The 24114-nt window shown below is 35.7% G+C and overlaps 1 protein-coding gene across 2 annotated transcripts; it reads left to right on the top strand.

Moving 5' to 3' along the window:
• The first annotated feature begins 889 nt into the window (after nt 1–889).
• Nucleotides 890–23611, top strand: LOC107004481 (protein translocase subunit SECA2, chloroplastic). Of its 2 annotated transcripts, XM_015202686.2 has the most exons (38): nt 890–2727; nt 2947–3002; nt 4343–4615; nt 4700–4936; nt 5118–5237; nt 5405–5533; nt 6935–7069; nt 7169–7238; nt 7345–7409; nt 7714–7834; nt 8178–8269; nt 8455–8520; nt 8703–8767; nt 8841–8928; nt 9156–9221; nt 9307–9422; nt 9528–9618; nt 12164–12247; nt 12351–12443; nt 12521–12616; nt 12718–12803; nt 13967–14045; nt 14178–14291; nt 14382–14477; nt 14559–14622; nt 14810–15099; nt 16420–16475; nt 17291–17408; nt 17613–17693; nt 17882–17961; nt 20017–20071; nt 20182–20251; nt 20329–20518; nt 20605–20728; nt 22082–22156; nt 22240–22445; nt 22624–22716; nt 22836–23611. In XM_015202686.2, the coding sequence occupies exons 1-36, from the start codon at nt 996–998 to the stop codon at nt 22399–22401; spliced, it is 5535 nt and encodes a 1844-aa protein (XP_015058172.1). In that variant the 5' UTR covers nt 890–995; the 3' UTR covers nt 22402–22445; nt 22624–22716; nt 22836–23611. The 2 variants fall into 2 exon arrangements, with proteins under 2 accessions (XP_015058172.1, XP_015058170.1); XM_015202684.2 differs by lacking the exons at nt 890–2727; nt 2947–3002; nt 4343–4615; ... (1 more) ...; nt 5118–5237; nt 5405–5533 and adding an exon at nt 6589–6825.
• Nucleotides 23612–24114: the final 503 nt, after the last annotated feature.

Below are 24114 nucleotides of genomic sequence, written 5' to 3'. Positions count from 1 at the left end.
TGCTAACTGTATCCAGATTTTATGACTTGATGGGTTCAAAGCTGGCACATAGGAGGATTATTGAAGTTTTGTGTTTGCATTTCAAGTCTGGAATTCTAAGCTGTGGTTTCTTGTTTCTTGCAGTTGACTCTCTGTACATGCTCAGTCTTGTTGCTGCTATAAATGGAGGCGGCCCTTTTCCTTTTTCCTTTTCTAAACTGTCAAAGATACATGTTGCATAAAATCCCTCATTTTGGGATAAATTCGGAAGCTAAAAGACCGTATATGTTTGTTTATCTTGCTTTAATTAATAGTTAGATGGAGGATTTACCTGAGTTTTGAAGCTTACCTGAATTTTTCATCATAATAAAGTTTTTTTTATTTTTTCATCCCAGTATTGGCCATTCTTGGTTTTTGTATCAATCGCTTGGGCAAGTGCTACTGCTTGTCAAGAAAGGATTAATTCATGGATTTACATCGTGTTTTTGAAAAGAATACCTATTTTTTTGTGTATATACATACGAAAAATCTCTGGAGCAAACTTGTGTCGCTACACACCCCAAAAGAATGAAATCTCTTTTGACTAAAAACTAAAGGCTAGAATTTTATTTAAGGAGACTAATGATGTTCGAGATTATATATATATAATGGATAAAAATAGACCTACTCCAATCACTAACTAGGCTGAAAACTCTTCGGCATACCAATTTGCCTTTATAGTTGTATAATTTTCACATTTGCTTTTATAGTACTGATTCATTATTTTACATTGCAGTTAGAATTGATAGATCCGATTATATCCATGTCAAATATTTAAATAATGTTATGATATTATTATTATATTTATAAAGTAATCTTTTTTTTAAAAATAAAAATAAAAATAAAAATGTGGTTTAGACTTGTGCTTTTAATTAATAAAATATTATTAATTCAAATAAGACCTCAGCAATTTTTCTTTGGTACCTTTTGAATTTGTGGGTCTGGCTGCTTGATCATTTCGTTTTCTGTCCACTAAAATGGCGGCAGAGTCAACTCTGGAGCTGGAGCTACCGGAATGTCCAGTTTGTCTCCAACAATACGGTGACGTCTCAACCATCCCGCGAGTCCTCCCCTGCGGCCACTCCGCCTGTGAAGACTGCTTGTCACAGATACAAAACCCCTTTCCATGTACAATCCGCTGTCCAGCTTGTACTCAGCTTGTTAAACTCCCCAACCCCATTTCTTCTCTCCCCAAGAACATTGATCTATTACGCTTCTTTACTCTTCCACACCACAACAGCAACGACAACTCAAAGGGTTCTCATGTTTCAACCCAAAAATATGATAAAGATCCTATTTTTATCAAGCCCCCTTTATGGTCTCATGAGTTTTACTCAAGTTGGAAAACATGGGTCCTGCCGGAAGACACTATAATCATCGAATCAAACGCTTCTGTCTCTTATGGGAAGGTTTTGAAGGTCTCCACCAGCGTTTCTTCTATGGGGTGTGCTTTGAAAGAGGGTGAAAAGGTTAGTCTTCTTGAAATTGGATATTTTGCTAAGGGTTCATGTTCGTGTAAGTTTGAATATAGTTATGAAGTGAAACTTATGAGTGTATTGTATGGATTGAGTGAAGGGGAGAGGACTGAGTTGGAGTCAATTATTAAAGCAAGTTTAGCTCTTCATGTAATGTGTAAGGTTTATGGGTTTTGGTACAATACTGATAATCATTATGTCTACATGGTTTCTGAGGCATTTAGTGGGAGTTTGTTAGGGAAGATGGGTGTGTTAAGGAATGCAGTTGTTGAGAAAAATGCTGAGGAAAAAATCTGTAATGCAGCTGAGTTTGTGATATTTGGTTTGGATATATGTCAAATGGTGAGTGATTTGCATTTAAGAGGATTGGTTCTGGGTTTTTTGGGGCTTTCTTGTTTTGGTTTTGACAAGTTTGGCCGTGTTTATGTTGATATTAGTGAAGTTTTGGCAACTGGAAGGAGAGTTTGCAAGCTACTCACAGAGGTTGTTGTTGGCAAGAGTGGAACTGCTTGTGAAGATTTGGTGGTGAGATTAAAAAATAGCATGGTGGAAGATTGTATTTTTGTTAGTCCAGAGGTATTCTTTGAGTTGTCGAAACTGGGTGGCATTGTGATAGATTTAGGCAGCTCAAGGTATCATGTTGGATATGGTTCTGATATTTGGTCATTAGCTTGTGCAATTATTTCACTTCTAGTTGGGAAATCTTTCGCTGAAGAGATGCAGAAATATTTGAGTTATCTGGTTAGTGCAGTAAGAGATGAAAAATGTCTTGAATTTGTTAGATGGTACATGGAGTGGAGGCAAAAGATTATAACTCTAATTGAATGCAGTTTGGGGTCAGAGTTTGCTAATATGAAGGAGATTCTCCTCAAATGCTTGGAATACAATCCTGAAAGTCGGCCACTTATATCTGAATTGTGGAAAATTTTAAAGGTTCTTGTGATCAAATCTGAACTTGATGATGTAAAAGACTTAGAGCAGGAAATAAGAATGGAAAACATGTGTAATTGCTTAATTCTTGAAGACTTTTGTCAGTCAATCAATAAGGTTACTAAAGAATCACCGAGGTGCCTTGATGATACTTCTGTGGTGGAAAATGCAAACACAGAGGAGGCTGAGGGGGTTGAAAACTTCAGGGCTGATAAGGATGTCATTGACGGCCTCTCCTGTGGTCAAGTGAAATGCATTGATCTAAAAGGGCATCGTAATTGTATCACAGGTTTAGCGATTGGAGGTACAAGCACCGACTGTTTTCTCTTTGATATCTCAGTTTTACAGTCTTTCTTGAGTTACTTATAGATGTTTTTCTTTGCATTGTTGCAATTATTAACGACTTGAGGTTTTTAATGCTTATTTTATGTGCAGTTTCTTGCATAAAGCTTAGAGAAAACATGGTCAAATTCAATGCTCTTATAACTATTGATGTTGGCTTTTACTCTTCTATTCCTTTCAGGTGGCTTTCTGTTCAGCTCGTCATTTGACAAAATGGTCAATGTATGGTCTTTGCAGGTAACTTGTTAAAGCTAGTATTTGTATGAATTAGTCCATCATTTGGCATAGGATTTGGACTAAGTCATTGTTGGATCCTCTTTGTGGAATTAGCCTATGACCTTAGGAATTGGAAATGAAGAGATAACAAAAGGTCTTCCAAAAAAGACATACTTAGATTAATACAAATGAATAAGAAATGTTTAGGAGCTATTTTGGAGGAACTGTGTTAGACTAGTTGACATATGAGTGGTAATCCTTGAATCTTCCTATTATTTATAACAGCTTAAGCTACAGATTTTCTGGACATTTACATTATTGGAAATAGGAGCTATTACCCCAAGGTTTACTTAAGCGGTCTCTGTGGCAGGATGCAGTTTAAAATGTCTCAGAATATTAATTTTCTGGTATCTATTAATGCATAATTATGATTGTGGGATCTGATTCGAAAGAGAATGAGAAACCATCTTGATTCTACAACGCTGTTAACTTGGATAAGGGTATGTTTTACTTTCAAGCTGCTTATGATTCTAGATCAGCGTTCTATTTTAAACCTTAAAATATTTCACTCTATTCCAGGAATTCAGGAATTAAGATGAACTGCAGAAACTTGGGAAATGATACGAATATTAAGAAACGATATATTATTTATCTCTTTTGGTCGTACAGTCTCCATACTTCAAAAAGTAGCATCAGTTTACCTGCTTGAATTTGCTCTTATTTCATACTTTGTAGTTTTCTCCAGTTATCTTTTTCCAAATATGGGCCTGTAGATAATTTATGCTGGCTCAAAATGTTGATACTACAGTATTTGGGTGGAACTTAAATTACAATTTATTATGCCCCCAGGGTTTTGGTCTAATGTAAGAGCGCATTACATGATGTGTGATTAAGGTGCAGGTCTTGTGTTCGAACACTGTTATAAACAAAAGCTTGGTATTTAAATAGAGAAGGGTAGAACCGTAGAAGGGTAGATCCATATCCGCAGAGTTCCTTAGCCTTTGTGGTTTCTCAGTTATCAAAGAAAAGATCTATCATGGTTTATCCTTTTCTTTTATCGAAATTAAATTTTATTACAGCACGGCTTTCATTAGATTACGGATATATTATTGATATAGCATGTATTTTTACTAGATAAAACTTATTTCCCTTTTGCTATCTCTTCATGAGCGTCCTTGAGTTATACAACTATTAAGTGCTCGTTTGGTTGGGAATAAGTTATCCCATAATTATCTTGGGATAACTTATCCCATCACTATGGTATAATGGTGAGATAAGTTATGCCAAACATGGCAACCAAACAAGACACTAAAATTTAATCCCAGGACCATTTATTCTTATCCCTCACACCAAACGTACAGGACTATTCTCATGTACATTCATTCAAAGGTCATGAGCAAAGAGTTATGGCTGTAGCTTTTGTAGATTATGGAGAACCGCTGTGCATTAGTGGTGATAATGGTGGCACAATTTGCATTTGGCGAGCTAGCACTCCATTAAGTCCAGAACCACTGAAGAAACTACAGGAGCAACAGGACTGGCGCTATAGTGGTATACATGCCCTTGCTTTCTCTGCAAGCCAATATCTATATACTGGCAGCGGTGACAAGTCTATAAAAGCATGGTCTTTGCAGGCAATTTCCTGTTGCTTTCTAATTGTGATTTTTTAGTTTATTCAAGGCAGAAAATGAAATACTGCTTCCTTCCTCACTCTCCAGGATTACAGTCTATCATGCACTATGAATGGCCATAAATCAGTTGTATCTTCATTAGCAATATGTGATGAGGTTCTTTACAGTGGAAGTTGGGATGGAACTGTACGGTTATGGTGCCTTAGTGATCATAGTCCATTGGCAGTTTTGGGGGAAGAAGCCCCAGGGAGTGTTTACTCAGTTTTTTGTCTTGCTGTTGATGAGAATGTACTTGTTGCAGCTTATGAGAACGGTTTAACAAAGGTACTGTTGTGAATCCAAAGCAGATGAAAAGTTTGTTTGATTAGGTTAGGATATTGAACATCAACTTCAATCTATGGGTACTTAGTAATTATATTGTTCAAGCTAGTAGTAATTATGAATTAAAAATAGATCATCTGTTTAATTTTTTTAGATACCCTCATGCTTTAATTGATTCCATTAGATTTGGTTTGCCGATGTTCTGGCGAAATCTGCTCAAGAACATGAGGGTGCCGTCTTTTCTGCTTGCAAGAAGGAGAAGTGGATTTTTACAGGTGGCTGGGACAAGACTATAAAAGTAAAGGTATGTGCAGACTATATATATACATATATATATATAAATATCAGTTTTTGTGCTGTTCATGTGTCATCCAAATACTGAAATTGGAGTTGGTTGATGATTTAATTTGAACTTTTTACTGTAATTCATGGTGCTTGAAGTTGTACTAGCTTAAAGTTGCTGCTTTATAGGAACTATGTGGAGATGGTGAACAGATAGATGCCTTTCCTCTTGGATCTATTGCATGTGATTCTGTAGTAACAGCTCTACTCCACTGGCACGGGAAGCTCTTTGTTGGACAAGCTGATGGAGTTATCAAGGTATCCTCACACTAAAGCTCTTTATTTGACACAGTTGGATGCTTCTTTAACAAGCATGAAGTCCTGATGTATCTTATCAAATGTTTTCAGGTCTACTGTTTCTGCAGTCAGATGAATCATTGAAAGCACTTTTTGATAGTTTTATCAATTATTTCTTTCGAGAAGCATCTTGTCTCAGCAACTGCAAGGAACTGATTGTAGTATTGTACCAAGTTGAAGGAGCGTAGTGGGAAACACCCTTCACCTTAAGTCACTAAGGAAGTAAACAATGAATTGGACCCCTCTTGGCTCCTGAGAAATTTACGATATCAAGAAAAATACTGTCATAATTAAAAAAAAAAAAGACTGAAGAGAAATGTATATGATATTAGTATACATCATAACATGAAGTGTATAGTTTTCAACAGATAAATATGTATAGGTGATCTTCTCAACTTGTCTCTGAATGAATGATATTCATGTTGAAATTCAAACTTGTCATCCATCTAACATCTAGAGCTTTTGCAAAGCTGAAAGATTATGAAATCACTTAACTTTGATTTTTTTAAAAACCTGTAGTCATTTTTTTGTCCATGTAATATATATATTTTTTTAAAATAAAATATCAGGAATCTAATTATGTGGTAATTAACAATAGTTAAGTAATCCAGTTAGAGGTTAACTTTTCAAAAATTGAAAGGGAGTAAACTCATTCTCTTTATTAGGCTAGAAAGTCAAAGATTATCCGATTTAGCATACACTTAAAGGTTAAGGTAAAAAATAATTTAAATTGCATCAAATGAAATACGAATAATTGAAGTAGTATGTTAAAAATATTCATCTTTGTTTTCATTAAGAACTTTTTTAATAACACTTTTCAAGATTCAATTGCTCTTCGTGTATAATTTTGCTCAATAAGAAGGAAAATGAAAAATAATTACCAATTTAAGATTTCTAATATATTTATTTAGCCAATTACTTGATGGTAGAAGTTAAATTCAGGATCAAATCTAAAACAAATAAAAATTTACTGATAAAACAACAAAAATAATTTTAGAACATTACATTTGTCCAATTTTAAAAGAGAACATTAGTTGCAAAAAAAGTTCAACAACAGTGCAACAATGGTCACAGCAGCCTCCAACACCGCACTGGTGCCGCTGCAATATCGGCAGCAACGCCGCAATAACCACCATCCTCTACTCACTCCTCTCTTCTTCAACAAGTCTGCTACATACCCTTTGCTTGTTTTTCCTTCTCCTTCCAAGACTCACCGCCGGCGCACTCTCTCACCAGTCTCTGCTTCTCTTATGGTACAATAATTTAGTAATTTGCTTTTCTCGCAAGAACAAATTTTTTTCTCGTTTCATTCAGTTTGAATTCTGTTAGCTTCATTTTCCCAGTTCTTGTTTGTTTTAAAAGGAAACAGCGAATGAAGTGAGAAAATCCTGGAGTGGGTTTAGTAGCTTGAACAACTGGGTTGTAAAAGATTATTACAGGTTGGTGAATTCTGTGAATTCCATGGAGCCCCAAATTCAGAATCTTTCTGACGAGCAGGTTGGTTTGTAGTGTCATTTTTGTTAATCTTGTGTTGGTTTTCTTCTTTTCCCCCCTTTTCTAAAACTGTTTTATCTTGTTGGATATTTGTTGTCATAGTTGAGAGCAAAAACTCTAGAGTTCCGTCGCCGTTTGAGAGAAGGAGAGACACTAGCTCATATTCAAGCTGGTCTGACAATATGCTTTTATCTTTTGGCTAATACATACCGAGTCTTTTAGTCAAAAGGAATTAAATTCTTGTTTCTTATCATGTTCATTGCCATTTCTATCTCCAGAGGCATTCGCGGTGGTTCGTGAAGCTGCAAAAAGGAAGCTGGGAATGCGCCATTTTGATGTTCAGGTATCTCCTGTGTAATTCTTGACCATGTTGATTGTATAACAATAGCATATCATCTTCTGAAGGATGTTGATTTGTCCGACTCCACAGTTAATGCATACTTCAGTTTTCTTACTAATTTCCATTAAAAGAACACAGGTCCATATTTTTAGCAGTTAGTGGTCATGCATAAACATATCATGCATTGATGTTTGGTATAATTAAATAAATATAAGAATAAACCACATCATGAATAATTCAATATTATTACAGATGTGGCGTCCTTACTAGTGCAAATTGATCATTCTGCTTTAATTGGTAATCGTAGATTATTGGAGGAGCAGTGCTCCATGATGGGGCTATTGCAGAGATGAAGACTGGTGAAGGGAAAACCTTGGTTTCCACGTTAGCGGCATATCTTAATGCCTTAACCGGAGAGGGTGTTCATGGTATGCTGTGTTGAGTGTGTTTATGTGCATGTATATATCTACGAATCAATCAATCTATCCATCTACATACACACACGTATACATGTAAAAATTTCTCCACCTATTTCGACTTCCTTAGAAAGCACTTTTGTCTGCTAAAGCTTCAGGATTACCAACTATAAAAGGTGTTTGTGGATGCTTGTTGAGTTATCTTCAGTATTAGCCATTCAGGAATGAGTCGTCTATGCGGGGTTTTACCTCAAATCTACATAATTTATCAGAACTGGCAAATATTAGCATGGTTGTAAATGTAGATAATACTTGTTGCTGTTAACTAATTTTTTTTTGGCATTTCCTGTGACAGTGGTAACAGTGAATGATTACTTAGCTCAACGTGATGCTGAGTGGATGGGACGTGTTCACCGTTTTCTAGGTCTTTCTGTTGGCCTTATCCAAGTAATTTTCTATAATCAGCTGTCTGTAATTTCAATATTAAGTTTTTTAATCTAGAATTTTTTCTCAAATTTTGTTTTACAACTAGTTTTTTTCCCCAAGAATTGCACGTAATTCGAGGATTTGATCCTTTTCTTTTTAGAGACCAACTGTTATAAATCAACCATAGTAACTCTTTCTATGCACAGAGAGGGATGAAGAGCAAGGAGAGGAGATCTAATTACAGTTGTGATATAACCTATACGAATAATTCAGTAAGTTGTAGTGATTTTCATGTTGTTCACTTGCATACTTGTTATTTCATGTACCTTTTCTGGTTTATACTTCTTAATTTCTCTTAATTGCTGGACATGTGAAGCTTTCTGACAGCCTAACGACTACATGTCTCGTGCCTCCCTTTCTCCACCTCTTCCCTTTTCTTGTTTTGAATGGCCAGGAACTTGGTTTTGACTATCTTCGAGATAATCTTGCCACTAGTCATGAGCAACTTGTGATGAGATGGTAAACATTGATTACATTTTTTTCTCTCTCTTGTTAATTTATGTGATGGTTCATATTTACCTTGTACAAACAGGCCAAAGTCCTTCCATTTTGCTATAGTTGATGAAGTTGATTCAGTCCTCATCGATGAAGGCAGAAATCCGTTGTTGATAAGTGGTGAGGTATGTCTCATTGTTTTCTTATCTTGTCAAAGTACTGTTGATAGAATTATCCAAAAGATATTAGTTTTTTCTTTATGAGACCAGAAACTATTGATTGCATGAGTTTTGTTAGCCGGATATCATAATTTTCAGTTTTCCTTGTTTGTGTTTGCTTTTTTTTTTTTTTTAAATATCTGTCTGTCTTTAATTTATTTAATTTTAAAATTGCATTTTGCATTCTGTTTCAGGCTAATAAGGACGCTGCTCGTTACCCTGTTGCTGCTAGAGTAGCTGAGTTGCTTATTAAGGGTCTTGTGAGTTCCAAGTTGTTGAGTTATCTCTTTAAAACTTAAGCTCTGTGGCAACATTGCACGATAATGATGTTATTTGTAATATCAGCATTATAGCACAGAGCTTAAGGATAATTCTGTGGAGTTAACTGAGGAGGGAATTGCACTCGCTGAGATGGCCCTAGAAACAAGTGACTTGTGGGATGAGAATGATCCATGGGCTAGGTAAATATTAACCTGTTGCTCTGTATGCTTCTTTGTTTTCCGTTTTTTTCTTTAGTTAGATTGTATTAGGTACTTCTTTTTTAACTATTAAACCAAACACTGCAGATTTGTATTTAATGCGTTAAAAGCCAAGGAGTTTTACAAGCGTGATGTCCAATACATTGTTAGAAATGGGAAGGCTCTTATAATTAATGAGGTACTTGCAGAACAAGTCTCCCTCATAAGATGTGAATGTGTTCTTGGTCACTTTTATTGTCACTGATGATTTTATTGTCATTTTGTTCATCACTTGCCTTTCCTTATTCTATTCAGTTTAACCCTTTGGGTGGAACTGTTAGTATTTTTTCAACCATGAAATGATAATGGTATGATCAGTAACTCAGTATTAAGATAAAGTCATAATCTGCGTATTTTTGTAAAGATTGTCGTTCGACCAGTAGTTAATAATTCTTAACATTGTGAAACTATTTTATGCATAAATCAAGTCACTACGTTGACACTGTGAGGAGGAAACTTTTATCAGTCTGATCAGTGGTCTATACTAGGGAACTTTGGAGAACTGGAGTCACAACCTTGCAGACCAAAAGCATAAACTCCATATTTCTATGCATATGTGAAAGTGGAAAAGGTTTAGTACATTTCCTGCTCGAGTAATGTGGTGAGAAGCTCTGCATCCAACTTTTACACAAAAATTCTACCACAACCCATGAAGAAAAAACTGATTTGTCATACATGAAAATTAAATAATACGAATGAATATGTGAAGTTATGGTGGTTGAAGGGGATGAGGTGATTGAAAATATCCTCACCCACCGCCGGCTTCTTTTTCATCTTCCGGATTCTTCTTCTGAGGGAAGTTAGGGCAGAGGTTGTGGTTGAAAGGAAAAAAGAAGAGAAAAGCAAAATATAAGACATTCACACACTCATGATAGTAATAAACACAGTATTTGCCATGTCAGCATGAGGTGTTTAGGAGCCATATCTGCCAAGAAAAAGTATCTAAATGGTCAGTGGCAAAGTTAAGGTTGCAGATTACATACATCAGCTATTGTTATGTGTGTATGTCAGGGAGAAGATATGGATCACCTCTTATCACATTGTCAGGTAGCTATGTGGCTATGTTGGGAGGTTTTGAATTGGTTCACAATATAGTGGGTTACGCCAAGGACAGTTAGAAGTCATTACATTGTTGGGTTTTCAAAAGAAAATAGCAAAGACCCAATGCATGGGATGTAGTCCTACTGGCTCTTAGTGGGTAGTATGGAGAGAGAGGAACAAGAGGTAACTTATGCGGAGAACCATATTTTGTTCGATTTTCTCTACTTTTTGGTACACTACTTGTAAAAAGGTATTCCCCAGCTTCACTAAAATTATTTACTTTATAAAATAAAAAGGGAGTCCACATGACAAGTTGTGCCAACTTTGAGGGACTATCGGGGTATTTAGCCTTAGGGGTCATGTAGTTCAAATACAAGTTATACAGGGATTTGTAATGTAAGGATTGTAATGCAGTGATTGTTTGGTGTCGAATCTTTGGTTTGTTTAATTAAAGAACTTAGAGCCTATTTGGATTGGCTTTTGATTTTTGGCTTTGAGTTAGAATTCTAAGTTATACTTTTGCTTGTTTTTATCATCTTAGCTTAATATCAAGTGCTTACAAACACTTCTTAAATTTACCCAGACACTCCAAAATTGCTTAAAAATTATTTTTTCTTAAAAACACTTACTATAAGCCAATCCAAACATGCTCTTGGAGTCTTATTTCTGATCATCATGAGGTTATTTTTGTCATTTCAGTTTGTTTAATCCATATACTGCTAATACCCGTATTTTAATTCCGGATTCTACTCTGCCTAAAATATTACATAGATTTCCATATAACTTGTGCAAATATTAATTACGAGGATAACCAAAATAGCTACCAAATAATGTAGAAAAAGAGTTGGATTTTGTACAATGATTAATTCTCTCCACCAATCAACCAAACAATGCTAAATTATATACCATGACTAATTTTCCCTTCGAGACATCCATATGGGCCCTTAGATTATATCTAATTTCAGAAACCAGAATTAAAGTTAAGTAAACTTTGAGGGCCTAAAATAGTGAATTACCAAAAGTGGGAACACATTTTCCCTAAGTTGAGCTGAATTTAGAAACAAAAACAACTTCGAATTATTAAAAAAATTGAAGTTCAGATTTCTAAATTTAGCTTTCAGAATGGCTCTCTATCATTGCCATACTGCCAAACCAGTTTGCAGTTTGCGAGGCGATGGTAAATTGGTAACTATCTGTCATACTATTCTGATTAAAAGCTACTCTGGTACAACAACTAGAACTGTAACTACGTCTCAATCCCAAGTAAGTTGGGGTCGGTTATATGAATCCTCAAGGACCGTGTCATTTTATATAGGCAAAAATCAGTCTAATATTATGTAAAAGACTCCTAGCAATCATTGGACCTAATGACAATGAGCAAACATGCCTAAAACTTAATCCCAATTAATTGGTATTGCCTAATAGATACTTTTCTTCCATTATCTCCTACTTTTTGGTAGGTTTGCATGGATTCCAGCAGATTGCAGGTCTTTCAAGACAACTTCCGTCCATGTGATTTTAGATCTTGAAAGCTACTCTAATTGTGTATTAAATTCTAATCCTTGAGAATGGTTATCTGAAGAGCTCTGGTCATACTTGTTGGATGACAAATGTTGATTGTCTTTCTTGGTATTAATTTGCAGTTGACTGGAAGAGTGGAAGAGAAAAGGCGATGGTCTGACGGAATCCATCAGGCCGTGGAGGCTAAAGAAGGTGTTAAAATTCAGGTACAGTATCTCCCACTATTGACTGCTCCTTTCTGAAAATGGTTTCATTAGTATCTGCTAAATTCATTCCTTATTAAAAGTGCACGATCTATTCATTTTGTAGGCTGATTCAGTTGTCGTGGCACAAATTACATATCAATCTCTATTTAAGCTTTATCCAAGGCTCTCAGGGATGACTGGCACTGCAAAAACTGAGGTGGGGTCAAAGCTAAAGTCTCAATATAGTTTATGCTTTAGTAATGATACTTATCATCTATATAATGTGAACTGCAGGAAAAAGAATTCTTGAAGATGTTTCAGGTGCCAGTAATTGAGGTGCCGACAAATTTGCCTAACATTCGTAAAGATTTGCCAATTCAAGCTTTTGCTGTAAGATCTTTATCATACTCAAGTAAGTTTAGTGAGCTTTTAGGAAAAGGACCAAGTCTCTGAATTCAATTTGCTTGCTTTTTCTATTGTTATGCCTTCAGACTGCACGAGGAAAATGGGAGTATGTTCGTGAAGAAGTTGAGTTTATGTTTCAATTGGGTCGTCCAGTTTTAGTGGGGACAACAAGGTACTTCTGCGACAAATATTTTTGGTTTTATTTACTGCTTTAAAATTAAGAAACTGTTTTTTAGTATCGACTCTCGCATATGCTACAATCATTGATTACAGAACTGCTCATGAATATATGCAAGCAGACAGATAAACACAAATATACTCTACGTGCATATATATTTTTTTGTGGAGCTACTCCGTGAAGCACTTTAAGGTCTGCAGGTCATATATCTCTGTCATCATAATTTCGTAAACACACTCATGGTAATGTTTTCCCTATATGATGGATGATGTACATACTCATATATGAGCCTGTCTAGCCTAGGTAACCAAGCCTCGATCTTTTTTACTCTTTTTCCACATTCCCTTCATTGTTATCAGATGAAATAGACAGTCAAATGTCATTGTGAAAACTGGGATCAATAGAGAAGTACCTTCTACAAGCTACTTGAGAAAGTGATTAGTTTGTCTTGTTCCTGTGCACAAGCACAACAGAGGAAATTAACCAGTTAGAATAATTAGACTATCAGCAAAAGAAAAATCCAAAAGAGAGTATATAACATGTAATTAAGTGGCCAAAAAAAAAAAAAAAAGAGAAGGGAAACCTGACAAAGAAGGACGCAGATAGCAACTGTTGAAACTGACATTCAATTTCTCTGGTTCCGTTTATCCTCCTATTTTTGCCCTCCTCTATTTTATGATATTAATTCTTCGGGAGGGCGACATATAGGTTTATATTAGTGAAAATTTTTCTGTTTGATTTTTCAACAAAGAAGAATATTTTCTTAGGTCTGCGTGTTTCAATACCAGGTACTACTGAGTTTACTGGACAAGTTATGATATTAAGCAATAATGGGGTTATTAACTTCACTCTGTTAGTTGTTTTTGACACATTGTGAGATCATTCTTTCCACTACAGGGAAACTAGTATCTGCTTTAAATTTGACTTCATTATACCGCTATTTGATAAGACTATTTGTTGCCTCTTATTCTGTGCGGGTTTCTCTCTAGTAGCCTATAAAGTTTCTCTGAACAGGAATGCTGTTGGACTGCTAGAAATTTGTATGTTTGGTCTCAGTTAGTCATCTAATATTTGAATATCATTTTTTGTTCATCACATTTGCTGGCAATTAATGTTATACTATATGTATGTTTTGACTAATACTAATTCTAATGCAGTGTTGAAAATTCTGAATACTTGTCTGACTTGCTGAAGGAAAGAAAAATTCCACACAATGTCCTCAATGCCCGTCCCAAGGTTTTACAGACCTCCTCTTGAGCTCTACTCTAACTCATAATTTCAGTTTGGTTTTGGCATCTCCTACTTGCACATCTTTACATGTGATACTATTTTGCTGTCTATTGATTGATGTTATCTCGATTCTTGCAGTATGCTGCAAGGGAAGCTGACACTGTTGCACAAGCAGGGAGAAAATATGCAATCACCATATCTACTAACATGGCAGGAAGGGGCACTGACATAATCCTGGGAGGAAATCCAAAGGTAAGTTAATGTCTATGTTGTTTGACATTGTACTAGCCATATTTAGGCCCTAGCACTTGGAATGACATTCATACCTTTTCCATGACAAAGATGCTTGCGAAAGAAATTTTGGAGGAAAGTATACTTCCATTCCTGACACAAGATATTCCCGAAGTTGATATTCATGGAGAACCAAATTCTCAAAAGGTTCTTTTGACGTTTCCTTACTCATAAGATAAATAAGCAAGTCTTGGTCCCCTCCTCCGCTGATAGTATTTTTTTATGTAGGTTCTGTCAAAGATAAAAGTTGGACCGTCATCATTAGCTTTGCTTGCCAAGGCGGCTCTGATGGGTTAGTAATTATAATCAACTAGCATCTTAAAAGTCTAAATCAGTTTAACTGATAGCTTCAAGTGAATTATATATAGCATCTTAGTTCATTATAAAAAAAATAGTTTAGCATCTTAGTATTGATGTACTAACTATTTTATCTGATAACTTTCTCTTTGTTGTTTTTGTTTCCTATATTGATTATCTAGCTAAGCACATTAGCAAAAATGAGAGCAAGAAATGGTCATATCAAGAGGCAAAGTCTATGATATCTGAATCCATTGAGCTGAGTCAGTCTGTGGAGATAAAAGAGCTACAGAAGCAGGCTGATGAGCAGTCAGAATATTATCCTCTTGGTCCATCCATTGCTCTAACTTATGTATCAGTTCTTGAAGAGTGTGTGTCCCACTGTTTGAATGAAGGGTTAGAAGTGAAAAGGCTCGGGGGGCTTCATGTCATTGGCACTTCTCTGCATGAGTCTAGGAGAATCGATAACCAGGTGAGTTTTAGGTTGGTAGGACTTTCAAGGAGGAAAAACTAGCTTAACACTTTTATCAAGAAAGTGTAAATATAAAGTAAACCTTTGGCCTCTTGAACTGCTTGTTCATGTAAAGCAAGTCATGAGCTTGCACTACTCCGTTTAAACATGGTTTTCTTCATAAATGCAACAGGCAAAAATACAGACACTAAATGACTGTCAGGTTTTTTATTTTTTTTTACTAGGAGTTTAGGTCAACAAATAGATGCTTACCATAGTGTTGATTTTGTAGTCTTTGCAAGACGGGTATGGAAAAAACTTTATACCTGATACAAATGTATTATGAAGACACTAACTGTTGAAAATAGAAGGATAAGACATGATTACATGGTGGAAATATATTTTGTTTCAAGTGCATAATCTTCTGTTCGAGGACATGACCCTAGATAGGAGGGTGTGAAGGACACATTAGTGTAGAAGGGTATTAGGTAGTGAAGTGTAAAAAGGTTTTGCTTTGGGTGACTAATTGTTTATGAGTTTTTTTTAAAATAATAATCTATCCTAGTATGTTGTTTATGGTATTTCGACTATCACATGATTTTATTGTTGTTTTGGCTACTTTTTTCGCTGTTCCTTGTTAATTGCTATATTCTCTTCCATTGTCCTCTTCTTATTTATACCGAAATTGTTGTACTTAAGCCAAGAGTCTTCGGAAACCGTCTCTCTACCTCCACGAGGTAGTGGTAAAGCCTGCGTACGTTCTACCCTCCCCATACCTAACTTGGGGAATTTCTCTGAGTATGTTGTTGTTATGTTGTTGTATAATCTTCTGTTTGGCCTAAATTGATAATTATGTTATACCACTATACTATGATATGCACTTCAGAATTTTGTACTGTTGCTTCCTTGTTTAAAGTTGTCTTAATGTGCATGGATGCACTATCAAACAATTTGTATCTCGTCTGGCAAGGACTATTGCAATTCATTTAGCTTTTGAAGTTGGGAAAGCTTTCTTATTTTATTTTGTTCTGTTTTTCTCTTGGGGTTTTGGGGTGGGGGTGGGTTGTTTCATCCTTCTTCTTTTTGTTAGAATTCTATCACGTTGACTTCTGTCACAAGCTTGAACTTTCATAACAGCTATTTTTTACTGTAGAATGCTAGGGAACTTAATTCTGTCTTTTTCGATCATACCTGTAGAACAAGTGTAATGTCAGTAATTGGGTGAGGCAATTCATGATGGCTCTTTCTTTAAATTCATTTTTATGATGTAACTTTTCTGTATTTCTTTTCCTTTGACATGTTAAGTTGCCATGTATGTTGATCTATAAGTTGTGCATGTAGCTTCGTGGTAGAGCAGGCAGGCAGGGTGATCCTGGATCAACGCGATTTATGGTGAGGTAAGATGCCCCATTTAACTTTATAGTTCCTCTTCAATACTTAAATGATGAATTAAATTGTATTTACCTGTATCTTTGCTCTATTTTTAAGAAGATAATATACACACACACACACATGCACATGTCTGCAATGACCCAGTGACGGACTAACACACAAAGTGGTGGGGGGTGCTAAAGCACCCATTCTGTTTGACCAAGCACTTACAATTTATACTGGTACTACTAAAATATTGCAAATATAGTTGCGAAGCACCTAAACTGCAGAAATAGCAATGGGTGGGTGCACAAGTCAATGAATTGGATGAAAGAAAATATTACTCCTTTTCGTATGTGAATATTAGAAACCTTATGACTAAAATTAGTTGAGCAGCCATGACTTAAAAATAATGGGCCTGGCCATCTGCCGCTGCATGTATATATGTTTCTGAAATAAACAGTTGGTGGTGGTTCAATTATGCACTTTATATAAAAGAACAAACAAGACAACATAGTTCTCTATTCTTTATTAATTTAGTAAAAAGGGCAAAGCTCCTTTACACATATACTTGATTCCTAATTCAGGTTAAGTTCTGCATATTGCAAAAGGTGTATGTGCATTAGGTTTTTCTGCTGTTATTATATCTCTAACTTGTACTATTTTCCCCTACTCGCCTCCAGTTTTCTGAAAATATTCTTGGTTTAGGTGAAATATCAAGATTCTTGTATAAATTTATATAGTGTGTTTCTGTCTTTCATGAAAAGCAGAGTGCATTCTGTGACTGAACCGTTATCCTTATGATGTCATTCCTGATTTTAGCTTCTTCATCTTATTACAGTTTGCAAGATGAGATGTTTCAAAAATTTAACTTTGACACCGAGTGGGCAGTGAAGCTTATATCCAGGATTACAAATAATGAAGATCTCCCGATAGAAGGTCACGGAATAGTTAACCAGGTGCGAAATAATTTTAATTTCTGTTCGCTCTGTTTCTATCTCTGTAATTTAATATACTGTGGGTTTTCCCATGTTTTTTATGGATAACTCTGGCTTTTCTGTGTTTGGTTTCAGCGTTTTTCTGCTTTTTAATGATTTTATCTTTCTTTTCTCTTTCTATAACATGCTTCTAATTGTGATGATTAAACTTTACTTAACTGCCAGCTTTTGGGTTTACAAATCAATGCTGAGAAATACTTTTTTGGCATACGAAAGAACCTAGTTGAATTCGATGAAGTTCTTGAGGTATCTACTTCATGTGCTGATACAATTTTGTTGTTTTGATGTCTTTTGTTTTCAATTAGGATATTCTCCCCTATTTCTGACTCATAAATTGTGCACTTTACTATTTAATCTATTGATTTATTTTTATATAGATTATTCTGCAGGACCATATTCTCGCTATATTATATGCTTTACTTTTTCTCCTTCAGGTTCAAAGAAAGCATGTTTACAATCTTCGGCAATTAACTTTAACTGGAGATTTTGAAAGTTGTTCAGAGCAAATTTACAAGTGAGCCTCTTGATTCTTTTCATTTGAATGCTGGAACCAGCCGTCTCTGGATTCTAACACATCTATCTGCACTCATGAAGAGTATATGCGTTTTCATATTTAGAATACCATCCCTTTATTTGTCAATTTCTTTCAATTGTCATGATTCTTTTACTCCATACATTACTGTGGATAATATTCCCTTCATCCAAAAAGAGTTTTTGTGTTCTCTTTTTTTCCTCTCAAAATGATATCCTCTTTCCCAAAGAAATTATTTGACACATTGTCATCTTACACGGGATTACTTTTCCACGCTACACTACAATTTTCTTATCTATTTTATCTGCCTAAACTATGGAATTCATCATATGTGTCACATTAATTCTCATTGTTGAGAATTTTGAACTCTTGCTTTGATTTTCTTCTTGGATCCTAGGTCTATCAAATTAGAAGGGAGGGAGTAATACTCTTAATGTATTTTATTACTTAGTCATTTTGTTACAAGAACTTACAAAATTCAAAATAACTTTGACCAAGTCAACAAACTGTGACATAGGGAGTATACTTCTGCAAAATGCTGATAAGCAAATAACATCATGAACATGAGGAGACCTTTTTTGTTAAGACAACCAGCATAAGTGTAGCTGATGTTGTAAAGATCCCTTGTCTTATAAGTTAGATAGTATTTCCGGGAAATCAAGCATCAATAATTTATCCTGGATATTGGAGTAAAATAAAATAATGGCCTGTTTGGATGCTGATAAGAGGCTTGCAGTGCACAATGACCTATACCCCTTAATGAAGGTATGGAATGGAATAAGGCTACTTAGCAACCTCTTTTTCTTTATATATATTTGAAGCCCAACTTCCTTAGCCATATCTATCGCGGGGCTTGGTGATTTGATGATCCTAAAGTTTGGTATGGGATAGTAGATTCATGGACCCAATTTTGCTAAAATTTCTTTCTCAGCGAAAAATTGAAGAGTTGAGGAAAAATTTGCATGGAATCTGAGCAAACAACCAACTAGCATGTCATCTTATGATACTCTGTGATATTGCTCTATGATTTAATCCGTTGTGCTTTCAGAACTGTTTAGCTAAGATTAATTTAGTTATAATTCTTTTATGAAGTGAAAAACCACGCATAGAACATAATATCAAGTTCTCTTCATCATTTTTGACCTTTAATGCCATGTTTAACTTGGTGCCTGCAGTATAATATCCAAATGCGCAATGCTATTTTGAGGTATCTTGAAACGTTATTTATGTGAAAATTGATGCATCTACTTTCATTAGTTCGAAACAACAACTACTACTATGCTTCAGTTTTAAACAAGTTGGGAAGTTGGGTCCACTTTATGAAACCTCACTAACCATGTTCTATATTTAAATTCATCATAGACCAATATTTTATAAGATTAAAAAAAAACAGAAGTACTAGAGGTTCTCTATATTTTCTACTGGCATAAGAATCTCTCCGAAGGCTAAAAGACCTCCAGAAAGCATAGGGACCTAAAGGAGATAAATTAACATGACTAAGATGAATTCCCAAATAATTTGTGTTCTCATTTAAATTTTTTTCTTCCATTGTATCCTAATTCCTATCTTTCGCTACGTCACGTTGAAACCAAGAGATTGTTGGTCTTTTGAGACAACTTCCATGTGATTTTAGATCTACCTCGACCCCTTTTGGAATCTTCTTTCACTAGAGTTTCACAGCTATAGACCAGACGACAAGTGCATCTGGAGGTCGAAAATCCCCTGTGGGATCAGGTTTAGTTTTTCTGAAAGTTTGTATTTGTTCACTCTCAGGGTTCTGTGGGGTTAGTCTTTATATTCATGATCTGTGTTTTCTGGGATCTATACATGGTGAAACAGTTGAAAACATTAGATATTCTAGTCTATTTCCCTCTGTTAGACCACTGTGATCAGTGTACTTGGCTTTTTATGAGAGATCATTGTTGATGGTGAAAATTCATTTCTTTATTGCACATGTTTTGGATTAAGTTTTCCTCGGCAGAGTCAATATACTTTTGAGGGTCAAGATTTTCTCACCACCACTACAATTCTATGTAGATACATGCAAGCAGTGGTGGATGATGTTATCCTTAAGAATGTTAATCCGCAAAAGGTAGCTAAACCTGTTCTCTGAAGTATGACAAGTTTTTTTTTGTGATGCTTTGATTGCATTGTCCTTATCTTCTATTTTTCTCCTTGATTTTATTTTGCCAAATGTCACAGCACCCAAGTAATTGGTGCTTGGACAAAATATTAGAGGAGTTCAAAGATGTTGCAGGTGAGATATTGAATGGTAAGAGTGGATTCTGGAATAACTATTTATGAATTTTGCAAGTATGCATCATAAAGTGACCAGGAAATTATGTGTAGATTCATTTGCTGAGATTGACGAGGAAGCATTACTTAATTCACTTGTACAACTTCAGAAGTTTCAATCCATATCTATTGACAACTTCTCCCTTCCAAGTTTGCCTCCAACTCCAAATTCTTTTAGAGGTATACGTGGAAAGACCTCTTCTTTCAGAAGGTGGCTAGTTATATGCTCTGATGATTCAACCAAGTATGACAATCTACATCACCGATTTCAATGATTTGAACTTCTTTATTTCAATCTACTGATTTCATATGTCTGACTTTCTGTGCTAGGTATGGGAAGTATAGAGAGATGGTTAATTTCCTCCGAAAGTACCTGGGAGATTTCCTCATTGCCAGCTATTTAGATGCCATACAAGAATCTGGATATGATGCTATATATGTAAAGGAAATAGAGGTAACATTATGCTCATTCCCCATGCCTAAATTCATTGGTATGCTATCATATGAAGTTTCCTGTTCAGATGTGTCATTATCCAAATGTATGTACATGTTCTCAAAACACCTAGCATTTCTCTCCTTCCAAATTGTCCACCATATGCTGGCTGGTATGATTCTCCACCTACATCTGCTTCTTGCCTGAACACCAGCTTCTCCCTAGCTTTGAAGGGCCTCTGTCACCTTGCCTGACATAGACCAGGAGAAACCTTTGAGGTTTATGAATAGCCTTCAAAGTGGACCTGTGATCTTGCAGTGACGGCACAAATGTCCAACACTTTCTGCTTGTTCTCCACGAAAAACACATCTGGGACATAAAGCTGTCCCCTTTCATCAGATTTTCTTGTGTAAGGATAGCTTCCTTAGGTAGGAGCCAAATAAGACATGCTACCTTGTAGTTGTAGGGCATATCACCTTCCATATAATTTTCCAGGGCCTATTGGTTGTGATTATTCAACCATTTGTATGCTTTGCCAACCTTGAAGGTTCCTCTGTCACTGCCCTGCCACCAAAACTTATCTTCCCCTTGTTGTGTTCCTTTAAAGTGGCCAATAGTGTTAAAGAATTCTGCAACGCTTGTGATTTCTCATTCTTTTACTTTCCATCTGAAACAAATTTCCTACCCATCAGGTGTCCACATTTCTGCAATTGTTCTTTGCTGATTTAGCATGAATTTGCGGATGTGTGGATAGATATTCCTCAAAACGACCATCTCATGCCAGTCATATCCCCAGAAGCTTGTATTTTCCCCATTCTTAACCTTTACCTCGGTTTTGTTCTTGAAGTCATCCCACAAGGCCCATACAGATCTCCACTGATTCACACCATATGGGTAAATAACTTCCCCATAACAGATGCTTGTCATTAACATACTTCCACAACCATTTCATTATAAGGGCCTTTGCACTCTTATCGGATCTAGTAGTAAGAGTTCGAAGCATGATGTGTGGTTTGCACCACCAGTTTGAACCTACACAAGTTTTGCTTGGTCCTCAAGTGGAGAAGAGTAGAAGGCGGGTTCATTATCAACCGAGTTCGAACCGTGCACCACTAGCCCTTGGGGATTTCTCGGTCATCGCCATCAAAAATTTAAAAAGAAGAATTTAAAGGATTAAATAAGACTATGCCACTGACCAGAAATCCTTTTGCTTCCTACTGGGTTATTATCTCATTTCATCTCTATTTGATTGCATAATAACTGCTTCCATATAAAGATTAGATCAGCATAGAGGGTTTGGATGTGTAATTTCTGCATGAGTAGTTCAAAAAGAATCTTATTCACTATATTGTTTCCTTATGTTCTGTGGATTAGAGGGAAGTACTTCTGAAGACATTAGATTGCTTCTGGAGGGATCATCTTATAAACATGAACCGACTAAGTTCAGCGGTATGGTATTTGCACATCGGTTAAAAATTTATGCTTTCCTTGATTGGGAGTGTTATACTAATTCTCCTGTGTTCTCGGAACAGGTGAATGTGAGGAGTTTTGGGCATAGAAATCCACTCGAGGAGTACAAGATTGATGGTTGCAAATTTTTCATCTCAATGCTCAGTGCAACTAGGAGGCTTACTGTGGAGTCTCTCCTGCGTTATTGGTCATCTCCGATGGAATCTCAAGAGTTATATGTTTAGTAAGTTGCTGTCTTCTCATATGTGCTGTTGCTTCTTGTGATCAGGTACACCTCTATTTGTTGTAGGTAGGTTAACATGCATGCTCTTTTTTTGCTGCTCAGCTTGGCTGGGACTCTCCTATTATTATTATTAGTTTAGGAAATAGAGATGGCAAGAATTGGTTTTTCAGTTGCTTATTGTTAGTTGTTGCTAACTGGCATGTGTGTTATCACTTATTTGCAGGATACTTGGATTCTCATTATCATCTCCCAGTCTGAGGGATGATTGTTCTCATCTTATTCCTGGATGCTTAGCCAGATATCATTGGCAACTTCTGTTAAGTATCTAAGATAGCATTTCTTTAGTACCCGAATCTCATCTTTTATCCCTCTTAAATTTCTTTCTGTTTGAGATCTTTAGGCTGGGAGCTCATGTTAGTGTGTCCTTTGAAGCAGGGATAAATCACCTCTGAACAGTTTTGAGTGACCACCTCAACACATGATACCAGTCAGCTTAGAAATGGAATGTAGAGCATCATCCTGTACATGGTAGGACTGTCGGAAAAAGACGAGATTCAAGAAGACAAAGTAGGGAAATTCCTTTGTTTCCACCGTGTGGACTTGTTAGAACTGTAGTAGTTGCAAGATTGATGAGGATTGCTGTTGGGTACATTTTGGCCTATCTAAAAAGGGTGTTAACGAGAGGCCTTTCAATATGGTTAAATGCACTAGGGATGAGCTATTACAGACGGTCTCCACCAAATTGTTAGGAAAGGCTTGTGGAAATCTGAATGGCATGGAGGCTAGAGCTGAATATCTCTCAGACCATGCATCATTCTCGAGCTTCTCATCTAAAGTGTAGTAATGCAGGGATCTTGATTCTTGAGCTCAACCTCTTTGTTTAGTTGTATACAAATGATATTGAAACAAACCTTCTCTTCAAATATCCTCCACAGATTGTATGCACCGTTGGTGGTTGCAATTTAGGAGAGCAAGCTTTGGCAGACAGATTACCTATTACCCGTGCTGGTAAATTGTAGCAGGCAACCAGTTGTATTGTAGAGGCACACTTAAGCTGATCCCGACACCATTGTCATCAAAATATGTTTGTAACTAGGAAAAAAATGCCCTGCTCCCTCCCTTCCTGCTGGAAAAATAATGATCTGTGCATATTGTGCAATAATTTATGCGTGTGATTGGTACCATATGACCATTAATCTATTGTTTTAGTTATAAACAGTGTCTTTCACAGTTAAAATACAAGCAAAAATCAATTGAAAATTGAAGAAAAATACAACTTAAATTCATCAATTTGTAGCATGAATAAAAAGAAGATCAAGTGTGTAATATATGATATTCCAATTTTGTTCGAAGTGAAGGAGGATGAGACGTTGATACGAATTAATGAGGTTTTTTTACTTTTATTTTTTAATTTACTAAGAAAACACTACCTTTCTTTAATCAAGAGTGTTTTGAGATTCAATAAAAGTCAACTTTGATTTCAATAAAATTATAATATTTTACTAATTAATGTAATATATTTGTTAAAGTTACATAAAAAAAATGTATTATACATAAAACACAATGAGTACATCAAAATTTGTGTGCATTGAATTCACATAATTATTTTTGTTATAATTACTTTATATGTATCTTTATAATTCATTGTATTACCTTTGGAACTAGTTACGTGTAAGGAACACTTAACTCATTTAGAATTTATAATTTTATGGTG

This window comes from Solanum pennellii, chromosome 11 (genome assembly GCF_001406875.1).
Source record: "Solanum pennellii chromosome 11, SPENNV200".
Lineage (NCBI taxonomy): Eukaryota > Viridiplantae > Streptophyta > Magnoliopsida > Solanales > Solanaceae > Solanum > Solanum pennellii.
The sequence above is the reverse complement of the archived record's forward strand: the minus strand, read 5'-3'. Positions and strand labels throughout refer to the sequence as shown.

Coding starts and splice junctions, on each gene's coding strand:
- LOC107004481 (XM_015202686.2), top strand. CDS start 996: ATGGCGGCAGAGTCAACTCTGGAGCTGGAGCTACCGGAATGTCCAGTT. Junction 7,239..7,344: donor ACTAGCTCATATTCAAGCTG/GTCTGACAATAT, acceptor TTCTATCTCCAG/AGGCATTCGCGGTGGTTCGT. Junction 20,729..22,081: donor TATATGTAAAGGAAATAGAG/GTAACATTATGC, acceptor TCTGTGGATTAG/AGGGAAGTACTTCTGAAGAC.